The 15076-nt window shown below is 42.9% G+C and overlaps 1 protein-coding gene across 1 annotated transcript; it reads right to left on the bottom strand.

Moving 5' to 3' along the window:
- Nucleotides 1–3806: 3806 nt before the first annotated feature.
- On the bottom strand, nt 3807–4806 carry LOC123768048 (variable charge X-linked protein 3B-like). The gene is made up of 2 exons (XM_069306496.1): nt 4663–4806; nt 3807–4445 (listed from the first exon to the last, which is right to left on the bottom strand). The coding sequence occupies exons 1-2, from the start codon at nt 4804–4806 to the stop codon at nt 3807–3809; spliced, it is 783 nt and encodes a 260-aa protein (XP_069162597.1).
- Nucleotides 4807–15076: the final 10270 nt, after the last annotated feature.

Here is a 15076-nt window from a genome sequence, read left to right as displayed (position 1 = left end):
TAATCTCCTTCAAGAGATTGAGCCTGCTCTTCCCTTCATAATTACGTCTTCACAACTATATAAAAGACTATGGAAGAAATGTCCAACAACGACAACAAACACCAGCAAGGCTTGCCAGGGTGAGCAGAAACGTATGCATCCAGCCACCTGTTCGAACTCCAACCACCAAACTACCCGTTGATCGCTACGGCTCCGCTGATTGGTCGCCGGTCTGGCTGCACCTGCACTCGCCCCCCAATACTACCCGATGTCTGGGGTCGCCCCAACATCAGTCTTCAGAATGTTCCGTGCTTTCGTAGCCAGCACTCCTCCCAGCTAGACTCTAGAGTGTACTGAGAGAGGTGGTGGCTTTAAGCCAATATTCCAGCACCTCCCACTTAACTTTTGTGTTGCACTTCTTGTTATTTTGCCTTAACGTAACTTTTCATTTTGTCATTTAAGTATTCTTATTATTTTGATTCATTGATTTTATTATAAGAATTTGTTTGTGCATTATTTTCATGTTTTGATTTATTTAACGTAATTAAAATTTCATTGTTAAAGTTTACTTGTGTTTTGTGTGTCTTCTCCTTACCTTACCACAGACGAAGTTCCAGTTTTTCTATTTTTTTTTATAACTATGTGACGAGGCCATACCCCTAGCCTTTAACAGCCGAACACCAACGCGTTACCGTCACAATATATATATATATATATATATATAACTGAAAACTCACACCCCAGAAGTGACTCGAACCCATACTCCCAGGAGCCACGCAACTGGTATGTACAAGACGCCTTAATCCACTTGACCATCACGACCGGACAAAATGAGGTGATAGCCGAGGCTATTTGAACCACCCCACCGCCGGCACTCGGATAGTAATCTTGGGCATAGCATTTTACCAAATCACCTCATTCTTTGGGGCACACGTGAGGAACACAAATGCAAACAAGCCTGAATGGTCCCCAGGACAATATGCAACTGAAAACTCACACCCCAGAAGAACCTCACTTCTGGGGTGTGAGTTTTCAGTTGCATATTGTCCTGGGGACCATTCAGGCTTGTTCGCATATATATATATATATATATATATATATATATATATATATATGTCGTACCTAGTAGCCAGAACGCACTTCTCAGCCTACTATGCAAGGCCTGATTTGCCTAATAAGCCAAGTTTTCATGAATTAATTGTTTTTCGACTACCTAACCTACCTAACCTTACCTAACCTAACTTTTTCTGCTACCTAACCTAACCTAACCTATAGAGATAGGTTAGGTTAGGTTAGGTAGGGTTGGTTAGGTTCGGTCATATATCTACGTTAATTTTAACTCCAATAAAAAAAAATGACCTCATACATAATGAAATGAGTAGCTTTATCATTTCATAAGAAAAAAAATTAGAGAAAATATAATAATTCAGGAAAAATTGGCTTATAAGGCAAATCGGGCCTTGCATAGTAGGCCGAGAAGTGCGTTCTGGCTACTAGGTACGACACATATATATATATATATATATATACATATATATATATATATATATATATATATATATATATATATATATATATATATATATATATATATATATATATATATATTAATGCACAACTTGCCTAAACACACAAGAGAAGTTATACAACCTTAGAACACTTTCCCACCAGGAGATTCGAACCCTAGCCAGCACAGAAGCCTTACAGCAACTGGCATAACTGGTACGCCTTTAACCCACTGCACCACAACTCAGACCCTTAAAAGAGATGGTAATTTCGGAGTATTTAAATCCCCCAAAGGTCACCACCTCCCAAGGGCAACTAGAGCAAGTGAGGGGCTACTCACGTTCTTTCATCAAATAGCCCCTCACTATGCTTACGCAGCACCCGTATTGTCTTACACAGGCCAAGGCAGAATTCAAAGAATAGAGCTGATACAGAACGAGGCTATGAGGATTATTCTTGGATGTCAAAGAAATGCAATGATTGAAATAATGAGAATGGAATTAAATTTACAGAGTGTGTGTGATAGAGTCCGTGACATTAACACTAGAGTATCTATTCGTTTCATGCGGAGAAAAGGAGGGGATAAGCTGTTTGAGAGCGTTCAGACCTGCTTGAGTGACGTACACACTTCCAGGAAACTGAGGGAGACACGCTACACGAGGGGATTAGCTCATGACCTCAGGGAATACGACGTACTTGACTGCTGTAAACCCTCTCGACAGTGTAATATGTCTGCTCCCTGGAAAGTACAGAAAATAGACGTTGAAATTATACCCCTCAAGGTGAAAAAGATTCATCATGAACCATGACAATTACGGTGTTTGTATGGAAGCATGATATCTCGGTTACCAAGAGGCAACAGTTTACATGTATATTGCGACGGGTCGGTGGCGGAGGATGGCAGGGCAGGGTGTGGTGTCCTAATAAGGGATTATACGGAGTTTGGGACTGTGGACAGGATAATTGAACTCCGGCTTAGTAATTATATATCATCCACACAAGCTGAACTGCAGGCCATTCTGGCGTGTTTGGAGGAAGTACGTCATGACGACAAAAATGATTTTGTATTTGTCGATAGCCGAGGAGCACTGGAGTCCTTAAACAGTCGAAACCCAGTCTTCATGTCTATAGTTGAGGACTGTAAGAGAAGAATAACTGAGATACAGCTGAAAGGTTATAGTGTGAAATTCATGTGGATTCCATCTCATGTTGGAATAGTGCTCAACGAGGTGGCGGATGACTTGGCCAAACGTGCCACATCAAAACCACAAGTTGACATTGAATGTGAATTCACAATGAGACAAATAAGAAGCAAAATCAGAAATATTCAGGCACAGGCGGGAGTGGAGAGGAGAGAGATAATGTATGAGAGTAGTCAAACCATGCAACACTACATGTATGTGAGTCAAAACACCCATTTCGCTTATGGTAAAAGGAGAAATGCTTGGAGTGACTCTGTGTACATGCGGCTCAGGCTTGGGTACAAATATTACTGGGAATATGGGATAGGTGTTCGTGATAATGACACGAGGTGTAAACTATGTGGTATGTTAAGGTCTCACACCCTTGCCCACTATGTTCTTGATTGTCCGTTGATTAATGTATATAGAAACACTGAGATAAGGACTGTTCCTGAACAAATAGCCTGGATGTGTCACAACGGAAAGGTTGATGATATTCTTGAGAGATATAAAAATTTTGCACCAAGATTGTAATATTTTGTTGAATTATCTGCAGGTGTCTTGCAAATTGTCTATACAGTATACCTAGGTCATAAAAGTATTTGTGTGTACGTCTGATACCATACTACTTGTGAAGGAGGAAATGTATATGTTTACCTCTCAGAATGTTTGGTAACATGTTTATTGTTTGTGAAGTGTGTCTATGTATATATTAACACGTTGTACTGAACGGGGTGAGAATAGCTTGAGCTACCTCATCCCTTTGTGTGTATTTTACCTCAATAAACTTATTTCAATTTCAATTTCAATATAATATATTTTCTCATAATAATGCTGGTGCTGAACGTAGAACATGAAAAAAAACATATTTTTACTTTGAAAAAGTATAATTTTTAACAAAATTAGGCGAAAATAAGGAGCTGGTGATTGATTGATGTAGATTAAGCCACCGAAGTGGTGGCACGGGCATGAATAGCCCGTAAGTGGCGGCTGTTTGAAGCCATTACCATTAGCCGATATTGAAGATCTGTGGATGAATAGGGTCGTTATGGTCACTCGCAGTTTGTCTTGCGAGAGGTTGTTCAGGCAGGTGCCTTATGCATGGATGCGTCGCGTTTCGTCTGCTGTCCTCAGCTACATTCAGCGATTCTTCGCTGAGCCGTCGTCGAGGTCGTCGTCAAGTTCTGACTGCTCGTCGTCAAGTTCTGACTGTTCGTCGAGGTCGTCGTCAAGTTCTGACTGCTCGTCGAGGTCGTCGTCAAGTTCTGACTGTTCGTCGAGGTCGTCGTCAAGTTCTGACTGTTCGTCGAGTTCGTCGTCAAGTTCTGAGTGTTCGTCGAGTTCGTCGTCAAGTTCTGACTGTTCGTCGAGGTCGTCGTCAAGTTCTGACTGTTCGTCGAGGTCGTCGTCAAGTTCTGACTGTTCGTCGAGATCGTCGTCAAGTTCTGACTGCTCGTCGAGGACGTCGTCAAGTTCTGACTGCTCGTCGAGGTCGTCGTCAAGTTCTGACTGCTCGTCGAGGTCGTCGTCAAGTTCTGACTGTTCGTCGAGGTCGTCGTCAAGTTCTGACTGTTCGTCGAGTTCGTCGTCAAGTTCTGACTGTTCGTAGAGTTCGTCGTCAAGTTCTGAGTGTTCGTCGAGGTCGTCGTCAAGTTCTGACTGTTCGTCGAGGTCGTCGTCAAGTTCTGACTGTTCATCGAGTTCGTCGTCAAGTTCTGACTGTTCGTCGAGGTCGTCGTCAAGTTCTGACTGCTTGTCGAGGTCGTCGTCAAGTTCTGACTGTTGGTCGAAGTAGATCTTGTAGTACTCGGGGTTGTAGCAGTATTAAGAGGTCGACACAGAACTACATAATTCGGACGTTGACGTACAAGGGTTCAAGGTATTGCATTGTCTTTTCCGTCGGTAGTCAGACAAGAGTCAGAAGCAGGGGGCTAACCGCTGGTGCGGGGTCCTCGAGAGGTCCTTGTTGTTCCTTAAAGCTCCGGTGTCAGCTCACGTTCCTTGTATCGACTGGATGGTGGTGGTGATGGCTGCGTGTTATGCAGCGAGGAGTGTCACGAACCACCATGTTCGTGAGGTCGCTGGCATCAAGTAGTGTGTTGAGTGTTGCCACAGATCTGTGGCTGTCGATGACGCTCATATGTAACCTGTGTGGCTGTCGATGACCCTCACATGTAACCTGTGTGTGGCCGTAACATGACCCTCACATGTAACCTGTGTGTGGCTGTAACATGTCCCTCACATGTAACCTGTGTGTGGCTGTAACATGACCCTCACATGTAACCTGTGTGTGGCTGTAACATGACCCTCACATGTAACCTGTGTGTGGCTGTAACATGACCCTCACATGTAACCTGTGTGTGGCTGTAACATGACCCTCACATGTAACCTGTGTGACTGTAACATGTCCCTCACATGTAACCTGTGTGACTGTAACATGACCCTCACATGTAACCTGTGTGTGGCTGTAACATGACCCTCACATGTAACCTGTGTGGCTGTAACATGACCCTCACATGTAACCTGTGTGTGGCTGTAACATGACCCTCACATGTAACCTGTGTGTGGCTGTAACATGACCCTCACATGTAACCTGTGTGGCTGTAACATGACCCTCACATGTAACCTGTGTGTGGCTGTAACATGACCCTCACATGTAACCTGTGTGTGGCTGTAACATGACCCTCACATGTAACATGTGTGTGGCTGTAACATGACCCTCACATGTAACCTGTGTGTGGCTGTAACATGTCCCTCACATGTAACCTGTGTGTGGCTGTAACATGACCCTCACATGTAACCTGTGTGTGACTGTAACATGTCCCTCACATGTAACCTGTGTGTGGCTGTAACATGACCCTCACATGTAACCTGTGTGACTGTAACATGTCCCTCACATGTAACCTGTGTGTGGCTGTAACATGACCCTCACATGTAACTTGTGTGTGGCTGTAACATGACCCTCACATGTAACCTGTGTGTGGCTGTAACATGACCCTCACATGTAACCTGTGTGTGGCTGTAACATGACCCTCACATGTAACCTGTGTGTGGCTGTAACATGACCCTCACATGTAACCTGTGTGTGGCTGTAACATGACCCTCACATGTAACCTGTGTGGCTGTAACATGACCCTCACATGTAACCTGTGTGTGGCTGTAACATGACCCTCACATGTAACCTGTGTGTGGCTGTAACATGACCCTCACATGTAACCTGTGTGTGGCTGTAACATGACCCTCACATGTAACCTGTGTGTGGCTGTAACATGACCCTCACATGTAACCTGTGTGTGGCTGTAACATGACCCTCACATGTAACCTGTGTGTGGCTGTAACATGACCCTCACATGTAACCTGTGTGTGGCTGTAACATGGCCCTCACATGTAACCTGTGTGTGGCTGTAACATGACCCTCACATGTAACCTGTGTGTGGCTGTAACATGTCCCTCACATGTAACCTGTGTGTGGCTGTAACATGGCCCTCACATGTAACCTGTGTGTGGCTGTAACATGACCCTCACATGTAACCTGTGTGTGGCTGTAACATGACCCTCACATGTAACCTGTGTGTGGCTGTAACATGGCCCTCACATGTAACCTGTGTGTGGCTGTAACATGACCCTCACATGTAACCTGTGTGACTGTAACATGTCCCTCACATGTAACCTGTGTGTGGCTGTAACATGGCCCTCACATGTAACCTGTGTGTGGCTGTAACATGACCCTCACATGTAACCTGTGTGGCTGTAACATGTCCCTCACATGTAACCTGTGTGTGGCTGTAACATGACCCTCACATGTAACCTGTGTGTGGCTGTAACATGACCCTCACATGTAACCTGTGTGTGGCTGTAACATGGCCCTCACATGTAACCTGTGTGTGGCTGTAACATGTCCCTCACATGTAACCTGTGTGACTGTAACATGACCCTCACATGTAACCTGTGTGTGACTGTAACATGTCCCTCACATGTAACCTGTGTGTGGCTGTAACATGACCCTCACATGTAACCTGTGTGTGGCTGTAACATGTCCCTCACATGTAACCTGTGTGTGGCTGTAACATGACCCTCACATGTAGCCTGTGTGTGGCTGTAACATGACCCTCACATGTAACCTGTGTGTGGCTGTAACATGACCCTCACATGTAACCTGTGTGACTGTAACATGTCCCTCACATGTAACCTGTGTGTGGCTGTAACATGGCCCTCACATGTAACCTGTGTGTGGCTGTAACATGACCCTCACATGTAACCTGTGTGGCTGTAACATGTCCCTCACATGTAACCTGTGTGTGGCTGTAACATGACCCTCACATGTAACCTGTGTGTGGCTGTAACATGACCCTCACATGTAACCTGTGTGTGGCTGTAACATGACCCTCACATGTAACCTGTGTGTGGCTGTAACATGACCCTCACATGTAACCTGTGTGTGGCTGTAACATGGCCCTCACATGTAACCTGTGTGTGGCTGTAACATGGCCCTCACATGTAACCTGTGTGTGGCTGTAACATGACCCTCACATGTAACCTGTGTGTGGCTGTAACATGACCCTCACATGTAACCTGTGTGTGGCTGTAACATGACCCTCACATGTAACCTGTGTGTGGCTGTAACATGACCCTCACATGTAACCTGTGTGTGGCTGTAACATGACCCTCACATGTAACCTGTGTGTGGCTGTAACATGGCCCTCACATGTAACCTGTGTGTGGCTGTAACATGGCCCTCACATGTAACCTGTGTGTGGCTGTAACATGACCCTCACATGTAACCTGTGTGTGGCTGTAACATGGCCCTCACATGTAACCTGTGTGTGGCTGTAACATGACCCTCACATGTAACCTGTGTGTGGCTGTAACATGACCCTCACATGTAACCTGTGTGTGGCTGTAACATGGCCCTCACATTAAACAATGGATTACTCTTTTAGCCAAATTGACAATTTTGTGTGTTTCCAGTCAATAGTCGATTTAAGGATGTAGTTTATTTATTTATTTATTTATTTATATATATACAAGAAGGTACATTGGGTTTGTGAGAATACATTGGATAGTACAGTATTTACATTCTTGTAAAGCCACTAGTACGCGCAGCGTTTCGGGCAGGTCCTTAATCTAGCAGATAATTTTAAGTAGGTAAATTCTATTAGAATTAATAAAATGATAACAAATACATTGCAAGAAAAAAAATGAGATGAGAGAGATTAGTAAGTATATTAAAGCACATTGGTATATTAAAGCTCTGATTGATTACATTGACAGCTTGATTGGTAATTTAAACAAGATTAATAGACACCATACAGCAGACTGATAGCACATATAAGAAGACAGCAATGATCGCAATGGTAAAGATGTTCAGATTGGGTACATAAAGATTGGGAGATTGGGTAGCAATAGATACAGTGCAATTTTAAAGCAAAAGGTAAAAAACTATAAAGATGAAATTAGGTACTTTTTAGTATTGTTTTTGAATGACACAAAAGTTGGACAGCTTTTCAGTTCAATAGGGCGTGAGTTCCATAAACTGGGTCCCTTTATTTGCATAGAGTGTTTACACAGATTAAGTTTGACTCTGGGGATATGAAAGAGATATTTATTTCTGGTGTGGTGATAATGGGTCCTATTACATCTGTTCAGGGAGAGTTTCAGAGCAGGATTTGCATTTAAGAACAGGGTTTGCACATAAGAACAGGGGTTTGTAAATGTAGTTGACACAAGAGAATTTGTGGAGTGAGATTATGTTTAGCATGTTAAGTGACTCACAATATTTGTTAGTCCATAAATGATCCATTTTGGTCTTTGTGTGAGGTATAGTTATGTGAGGTATAGTTATGTGAGGTAATTATGTGTACACACACATGATTCCACAAACAAGATTTTAAACTGCTATCAAAATGTTCTTTGAACTTTGAGTATTTGGAAAAGTATCGAGTGAGAGTGTTGACACCTGTTACAAACGTGTCCACACAGTCACTTCTTACTAGTCCAGTTGTAACTAAAAATTTCTTATGGATAATAATGTTCTCGGTGTTTGTACAAGCAATATTATCAGTCAAAGTGTCGAACATTTTCCTTTAAGTGGTTACTACACAATAAGAATGTTGCCTTCGGAAAACAACACATAAGTGCCCTTCTCGAAGCTATTGCCCGAAACGCTTTGCGTAATAGTGGCTTTAGGCATTGTATGTACTAGCTCTATCTATAAGTCAACCAATCTTTGTAAAAATTTATTGTATGTATGTACCTTACCTAAATAAAAATTATTATTATTATTTCCTGATCACTTCCAATCATTACTTTTTTTTTTGAGATATATACAAGAGTTGTTACATTCTTGTAGAGCCACTAGTACGCGTAGCGTTTCGGGCAAGTCCTTAATCCTATGGTCCCTGGAATACGATCCCTGCCGCGAAGAATCGTTGTTACAACCAAGTACACATTTTACTGTTGCGTTAAACAGAGGCTACAGTTAAGGAATTGCGCTCAGTAAATCCTCCCCGGCCAGGATACGAACCCATGACATAGCGCTCGCGGAACGCCAGGCGAGTGTCTTACCACTACACCACGGAGACTATAACTTTTGGAGTTATTAACACAGTCCCGTAGTTTGGTGCTTAGGTGGAAGAAAATGCTAAGTGACATATTCACCATGACGGTGTATATATATATATGGGCCCGAGGAATATAGGGTTGCTTAATGTTACCTTTTGTATTACAGTAAAGTTCTTGTGCACAATTGTCGTTAGATAACAAGGGCCAAGATTGACAGTCCTGTCAACACCGATGACATTACGGGTTTCTTCTCCTGCAGCACGCAAATGTTGCTTGAAGTCTTCAAGTTGTTCCTTGTTAATACAGTATAACACAGGTGACTTTGTTCTTGTAATGAATTATCTCCTGAACATAACAATGACTCTCTTACATGTAATTTACATTTAAAACATCATCAGCAACATTGTGCCTATGGATAGGCTTATATTACTTTCTCTTCTCATTGTAATTTTTATTCCTTATTTGCTTGAAGTGTCTTGGGGGCTAAACTTGATTATTCCTTGAGCATATTTTGATCAACCTCTCACGGAGGAAGGCTCTTAACCATCTCCCTTATCTTAATGTCTAAAACTTCAGGCCTGGTCCGAATTTATAGATTTTTTTTAATGACGATGCATCGTATCTCCTGTATACTTGCCGGAGTATTCTACAACAGCTACAGACTGCAGCTGTTTAATAACCATTGCTCTTTTGTTAAAGCATTTTTGACCTCTGAGGACTGTGTGATGATGATAGTATCTGTGGAGGGCTGGGGCTCTAAGGGGACCCACTGTACTTGCTTTTTAATACTCCCCGGCGGACACAAGATCGTGTCCGCCGGGGGTCACTTGATAATCCTCCGGAGACATATTTTTATGTCTGACGAACAAATATTTCTATAAAATTCAATTCTTATCCGATCGACTTGGGGATAGTATGAACATGTTTGCCATAAAATTTACGTTTTCTCTAATAGCCACATAGCCTATTTGGGAGAACGGCATTGTCTTGTATCTTTGTGGTAAAACTATTGTAGATCGCCGAGGTGCGGTAAAGGGTAACACTTCGCCCACTTACCACACTCTTGCGGGTAGGCAGTGATCATGATTCTACATTTATATACATATGTTTGGGTAGGAAATTTTATTGCAATCTCAAAGATACCAAATTTAACGCTGTAGGACAAGTGTGGAGTTGACAACCCTGAAAAGAATGTAAACATCTCGTCGCTGTTTGGAGCTCACGGCTAGTGATCCCCGTAGTTTCTTTATTGGTAGTGGTTTAAATCACCGTTTGGTGACATTTTATACATATGTTCTTCTAGAACATTCTATTGCAAACACATTGGTATAAAAATGAAATATGTACATCGAAAATTAAGGTCAGCACAGTGAAAAGAGTATACACTTTTCCGTGTTGCCGCTCGATGGCCTGAAACGGTGATTCCACTTCGAGCAAGTTTTGGTCCTGTTCGCGGAGAACAGTAAAGTGATAATTAATTAATTAAATTAATTAAGCACAACACGATTACAAAATGAACTATGTTGCCTATAGTTATGTAACGGTTCTATTGTTACGTAAAGTATGGTGACAATAAACACAGACACTAAGATACTATATATATATTTGGTCGAATATACAGAAGTACACAGGTGATACTTTGGTGTGAGTTGAGCGCACTGAGCGTCGGTACAGTATCTCGCAAGTGTCTGCTCTAGACCACACTTGAAAGTAGACTAGCCAATGTTCGATTGATTGATTGATAAAGATTAAGCCACCCAAAAGGTGGCACGGGCATGAATAGCCCGTAAGTGGTGGCCCTTTTGAGCCATTACCAGTATCAAGAGCTGATACTGGAGATTTGTGGAGGTGCAACTGCACCCTGCGTGACGGGAGATGTCTCCCGTAATTATTAATTTTTTTTTTCTCTCTTTTTTCTTTTTTTTTTCCCCAGTGTTCTGAGGTTGCATTTAACCATCAAGCTGTTATCGTGGGGGAGGATACTGCTTCACAGTCTTTATGAGGGTGTCCAGCTGCTGGAGCCAATGTTCGCTACACCGCTGCTTATATTGCTCGGGCAACACCTCACCGTGTTGCCCGGGCAACGCCTCACCTCATTCATCTCCAAAGGTTGACAGGAATATTAACACTATATTTGGAGCGAGTATATTATTGGGATAATCTACTCGCTACAGTTACACACGGGAGACACCTCCCGTCACGCAGGGTGCAGTCGCACCTCCACAGATCTCCAGTATCAGCTCTTGATACTGGTAATGGCTCAAAAGGGCCACCACTTACGGGCTATTCATGCCCGTGCCACCTCTTGGGTGGCTTAATCTTGGTTGATTGATGAAGATTAAGCCACCAAAAAGGTGGCACGGGCATGAATAGCCCGTAAGTGGTGGCCCTTTTGAGCCATTACCAGTATCAAGAGCTGATACTGGAGATCTGTGGAGGTGCGACTGCACCCTGCGTGACGGAAGATGTCTCCCGTGGCTTAGTCTTCATCAATCAATCTATATATATCATCCGCAAACTTTTATTAGTGTGGCATACATAGCAACTGTTCTCGGTGGTAACTTTAGCACTCTTCCACACTCCACATTGATCAGGACAGTTACTCCGGGGTTTGTCACCCATATCAAGATTATATGAATTGTCAAATACAGAAAATGTATATTCTTTAGCTCCACAAGGGATCTGTTTAAATACATGGCTTGCAAATGCAAATCTAGCAAATCTATTTGCTTCAAGAGCCAGTTCCACTCAACTTCCTCAAGCAACTCTGACTCACCAACAAAGACTTCAAGCAGCAAGATGGAAAAAAATAGATGATTCTTTAGCCTTACCTGACGAACTAGACCAACCTTTCAATCTGAAAGAACTCAGAAGTGCTACAAAGAAAACTAAAAACACAGCTCCAGGCGAGGACAAAATCACTTACAACATGCTGGTCAAGCTAGGAGAAAAGGGTGAAGAAGCCTTCTTGAATCTCATCAACAGAGTATGGGTGACAAGAACCCGACCACTCTCTTGGAACAGTGCAATTATAGTTCCCACTCCAAAACCTAAAGACCCAGGAAACCAAGACCCATCTCATTAACAAGCTGTCTGGCCAAAACTGCGGAAAGAATGGCCCTTAATCGAATTGAATGGAAAGCCAATCCACTACACCAAAATATGTTTGCTTACAGAGAAGGTGTTGGAACCACAGAATGCCTTACCTCCCTCTTGGATCAAATCAATGACAAACCTGGAATCCTTATTTTTCTAGACCTTGAAAAAGCCTTCGAGTTAGCCAGTGCTCCAGCTACACGGTGCTGCCTTGTGGATAAGGAAATCAAAGGACACGCTCTTGCCTTTGCCAAAGGAAGTCTGCTAAACCGAGAAGCTAAAGTCAAATTCCAAGGAAAAACATCGACCTCAAAGAGGCTGGAAAATGGAACTCCGCAGGGAGGAATACTAAGCCCCTTCCTCTTCAACTATCTCATGGAACAATTCATGAAGCTCAAGCTACCAAAAGCCAAACTTCTTAACTATGCAGACGACTTTGTGGTCATCATCAATGGCAAAGGTGCAAGGAACCATGCACAAAAATGCCTAGATATTATCAGCAGGGAAGCGGAACGCATAGCAGTGAAAATAAACAGCAATAAAACAAAAGCTATTGCCGTTAAAATGAAAACTCAAGACATCAGACTGGCAATACAAGGACAAGAAATTGAGTGAGTTACCTCTTTTCAATACTTAGTAGTAATAATAGACAACCAGTTGAAATTCACTCAAGAAATTGAATATCTTTGGCAACGCTGTAAAGCCAGAAACTCAGCTTTGCGCTTCCTGACCAGTCTTAGAGAGGGTGCATCTCTACCAGTACTCAAAATGTACTGTTAGGTCACTCATCGACTATGCTGCTCCTGCTCTTACATCTCTCAGTGATAACCAATGGGAGAAACTGGAAGTGTCTCAAAATGAAGCTCTGAGAACAATGCTGGGAGCACCTATATGGACGCGTAGAGAGAACCTTAGAATGGAAACAAATTTACCAGCTTTAGAAAACAGGATGAAACAAAGGATAGCCACCATAATAGGAAAACTTACTGGAACAACCGCCAGGCTGTCAATCAAAGACAGCATACAGAGATCCTTTCAGAAAAACCTACAGTATAGAACACGCTCATGGATGGATAATGTGGTCAAGATTTTAGAGAAAATGGACCATTAAAAACAAAGGGGAAGATAGACCATATCAACACTTTCGACAGCCTCCTCCATGGGAAGAACCGAATCTAAAGATAATCATTGAAAGATTACCAGTTCAAAAATCAGCATGTGACCCGCAGAGGCTCAAGGAAGTAATAGAACAACAAATGGAAACTATCTCAAGACCGACAACGACTCACATCTTCACAGACCTTACCTACCTTGAGGTTACCTTGAGGTGCTTCCGGGGCTTAGCGTCCCCGCGGCCCGGTCGTCGACCAGGCCTCCTGGTTGCCGGACTGATCAACCAGGCTGTTGGACGCGGCTGCTCGCAGCCTGACGTACGAGTCACAGCCTGGTTGATCAGGTATCCTTTGGAGGTGCTTATCCAGTTTTCTCTTGAACACTGTGAGGGGTCGGCCAGTTATGCCCCTTATGTGTAGTGGAAGCGTGTTGAACAGTCTCGGACCTCTGATGTTCATAGAGTTCTCTCTCAGAGTACCAGTTGCACCTCTGTTTTTCAACGGGGGTATTCTGCACATCCTGCCATGTCTTCTGGTCTCATGTGATGTTATTTCTGTGTGCAGGTTTGGGACCAGCCCCTCTAATATTTTCCACGTGTAAATTATTATGTACCTCTCCCGCCTGCGCTCAAGGGAGTACAGTTTTAGGCTCTTTAGTCGGTCCCAATAGTTTAGATGTTTTACTGAGTGGATTCTAGCAGTAAAGGATCTCTGCACGCTCTCCAGGTCAGTAATTTCTCCAGCTTTGAAAGGGGCTGTCATTGTGCAGCAGTACTCCACTCTAGAGAGCACAAGCGTTTTGAAAAGTGTCATCATCGGTATAGCATCTCTAGTGTGAAAAGTTCTTGTTATCCAACCTGTCATTTTTCTTGCAGTTGTGACGGCTACTTTATTGTGTTCTTTAAAGGTAAGGTCTTCCGACATGAGTACACCCAGATCCTTGACATTGCCTTTTCGTTCTATGTTATGATTTGCCTGAGTTTTGTACGTGGTTTCCGTTTTTATATTTTCATTTTTTCCATAGCGCATGAGCTGGAACTTATCTTCGTTAAACACCATATTATTTTCTGTAGCCTATAGAAAGACCTGATCTACATCTGACTGGAGGTTCGCCGTGTCCTCTATGTTGCCTACTCTCATGAAGATCCTAGTGTCATCTGCAAAGGATGATACAGTGCTATAGGTTGTGTTCTTGTCTATGTCCGAAATGAGGATGAGAAAAAGTACTGGAGCAAGTACAGTACCCTGGCGGACTGAGCTCTTCACGGTTGATGGGCTGGATTTTATTTTGTTGATTATTACACACTGGGTTCTGTTGGTCAGGAAATTGTTGATCCATCTGCCTATTTTTCCGGTAATTCCTTTTGAACGCATTTTATGTGCAATAACACCATGGTCACATTTATCAAAAGCTTTTGCGAAATCTGTGTAAATTACATCAGCGTTTTGTTTGTCTTCCATAGCATCTAATGCCATATCATAGTGGTCCAGCAACTGCGACAGGCAAGAGCGCCCTGTTCTGAAACCATGTTGTCCGGGGTTATGGAGTTGCTGTGATTCCATGTATTTTGTGATCTTACTTCTTAGCACTCTCTCAAAAATTTTTATGATGTGCGATGTTAGTGCTATCGGTCTGTAATT

The sequence above is a fragment of the Procambarus clarkii genome, chromosome 58 (genome assembly GCF_040958095.1).
Source record: "Procambarus clarkii isolate CNS0578487 chromosome 58, FALCON_Pclarkii_2.0, whole genome shotgun sequence".
NCBI classification, from domain to species: Eukaryota; Metazoa; Arthropoda; class Malacostraca; order Decapoda; family Cambaridae; genus Procambarus; species Procambarus clarkii.
This window is presented reverse-complemented; position numbering and strand designations above follow the sequence as displayed.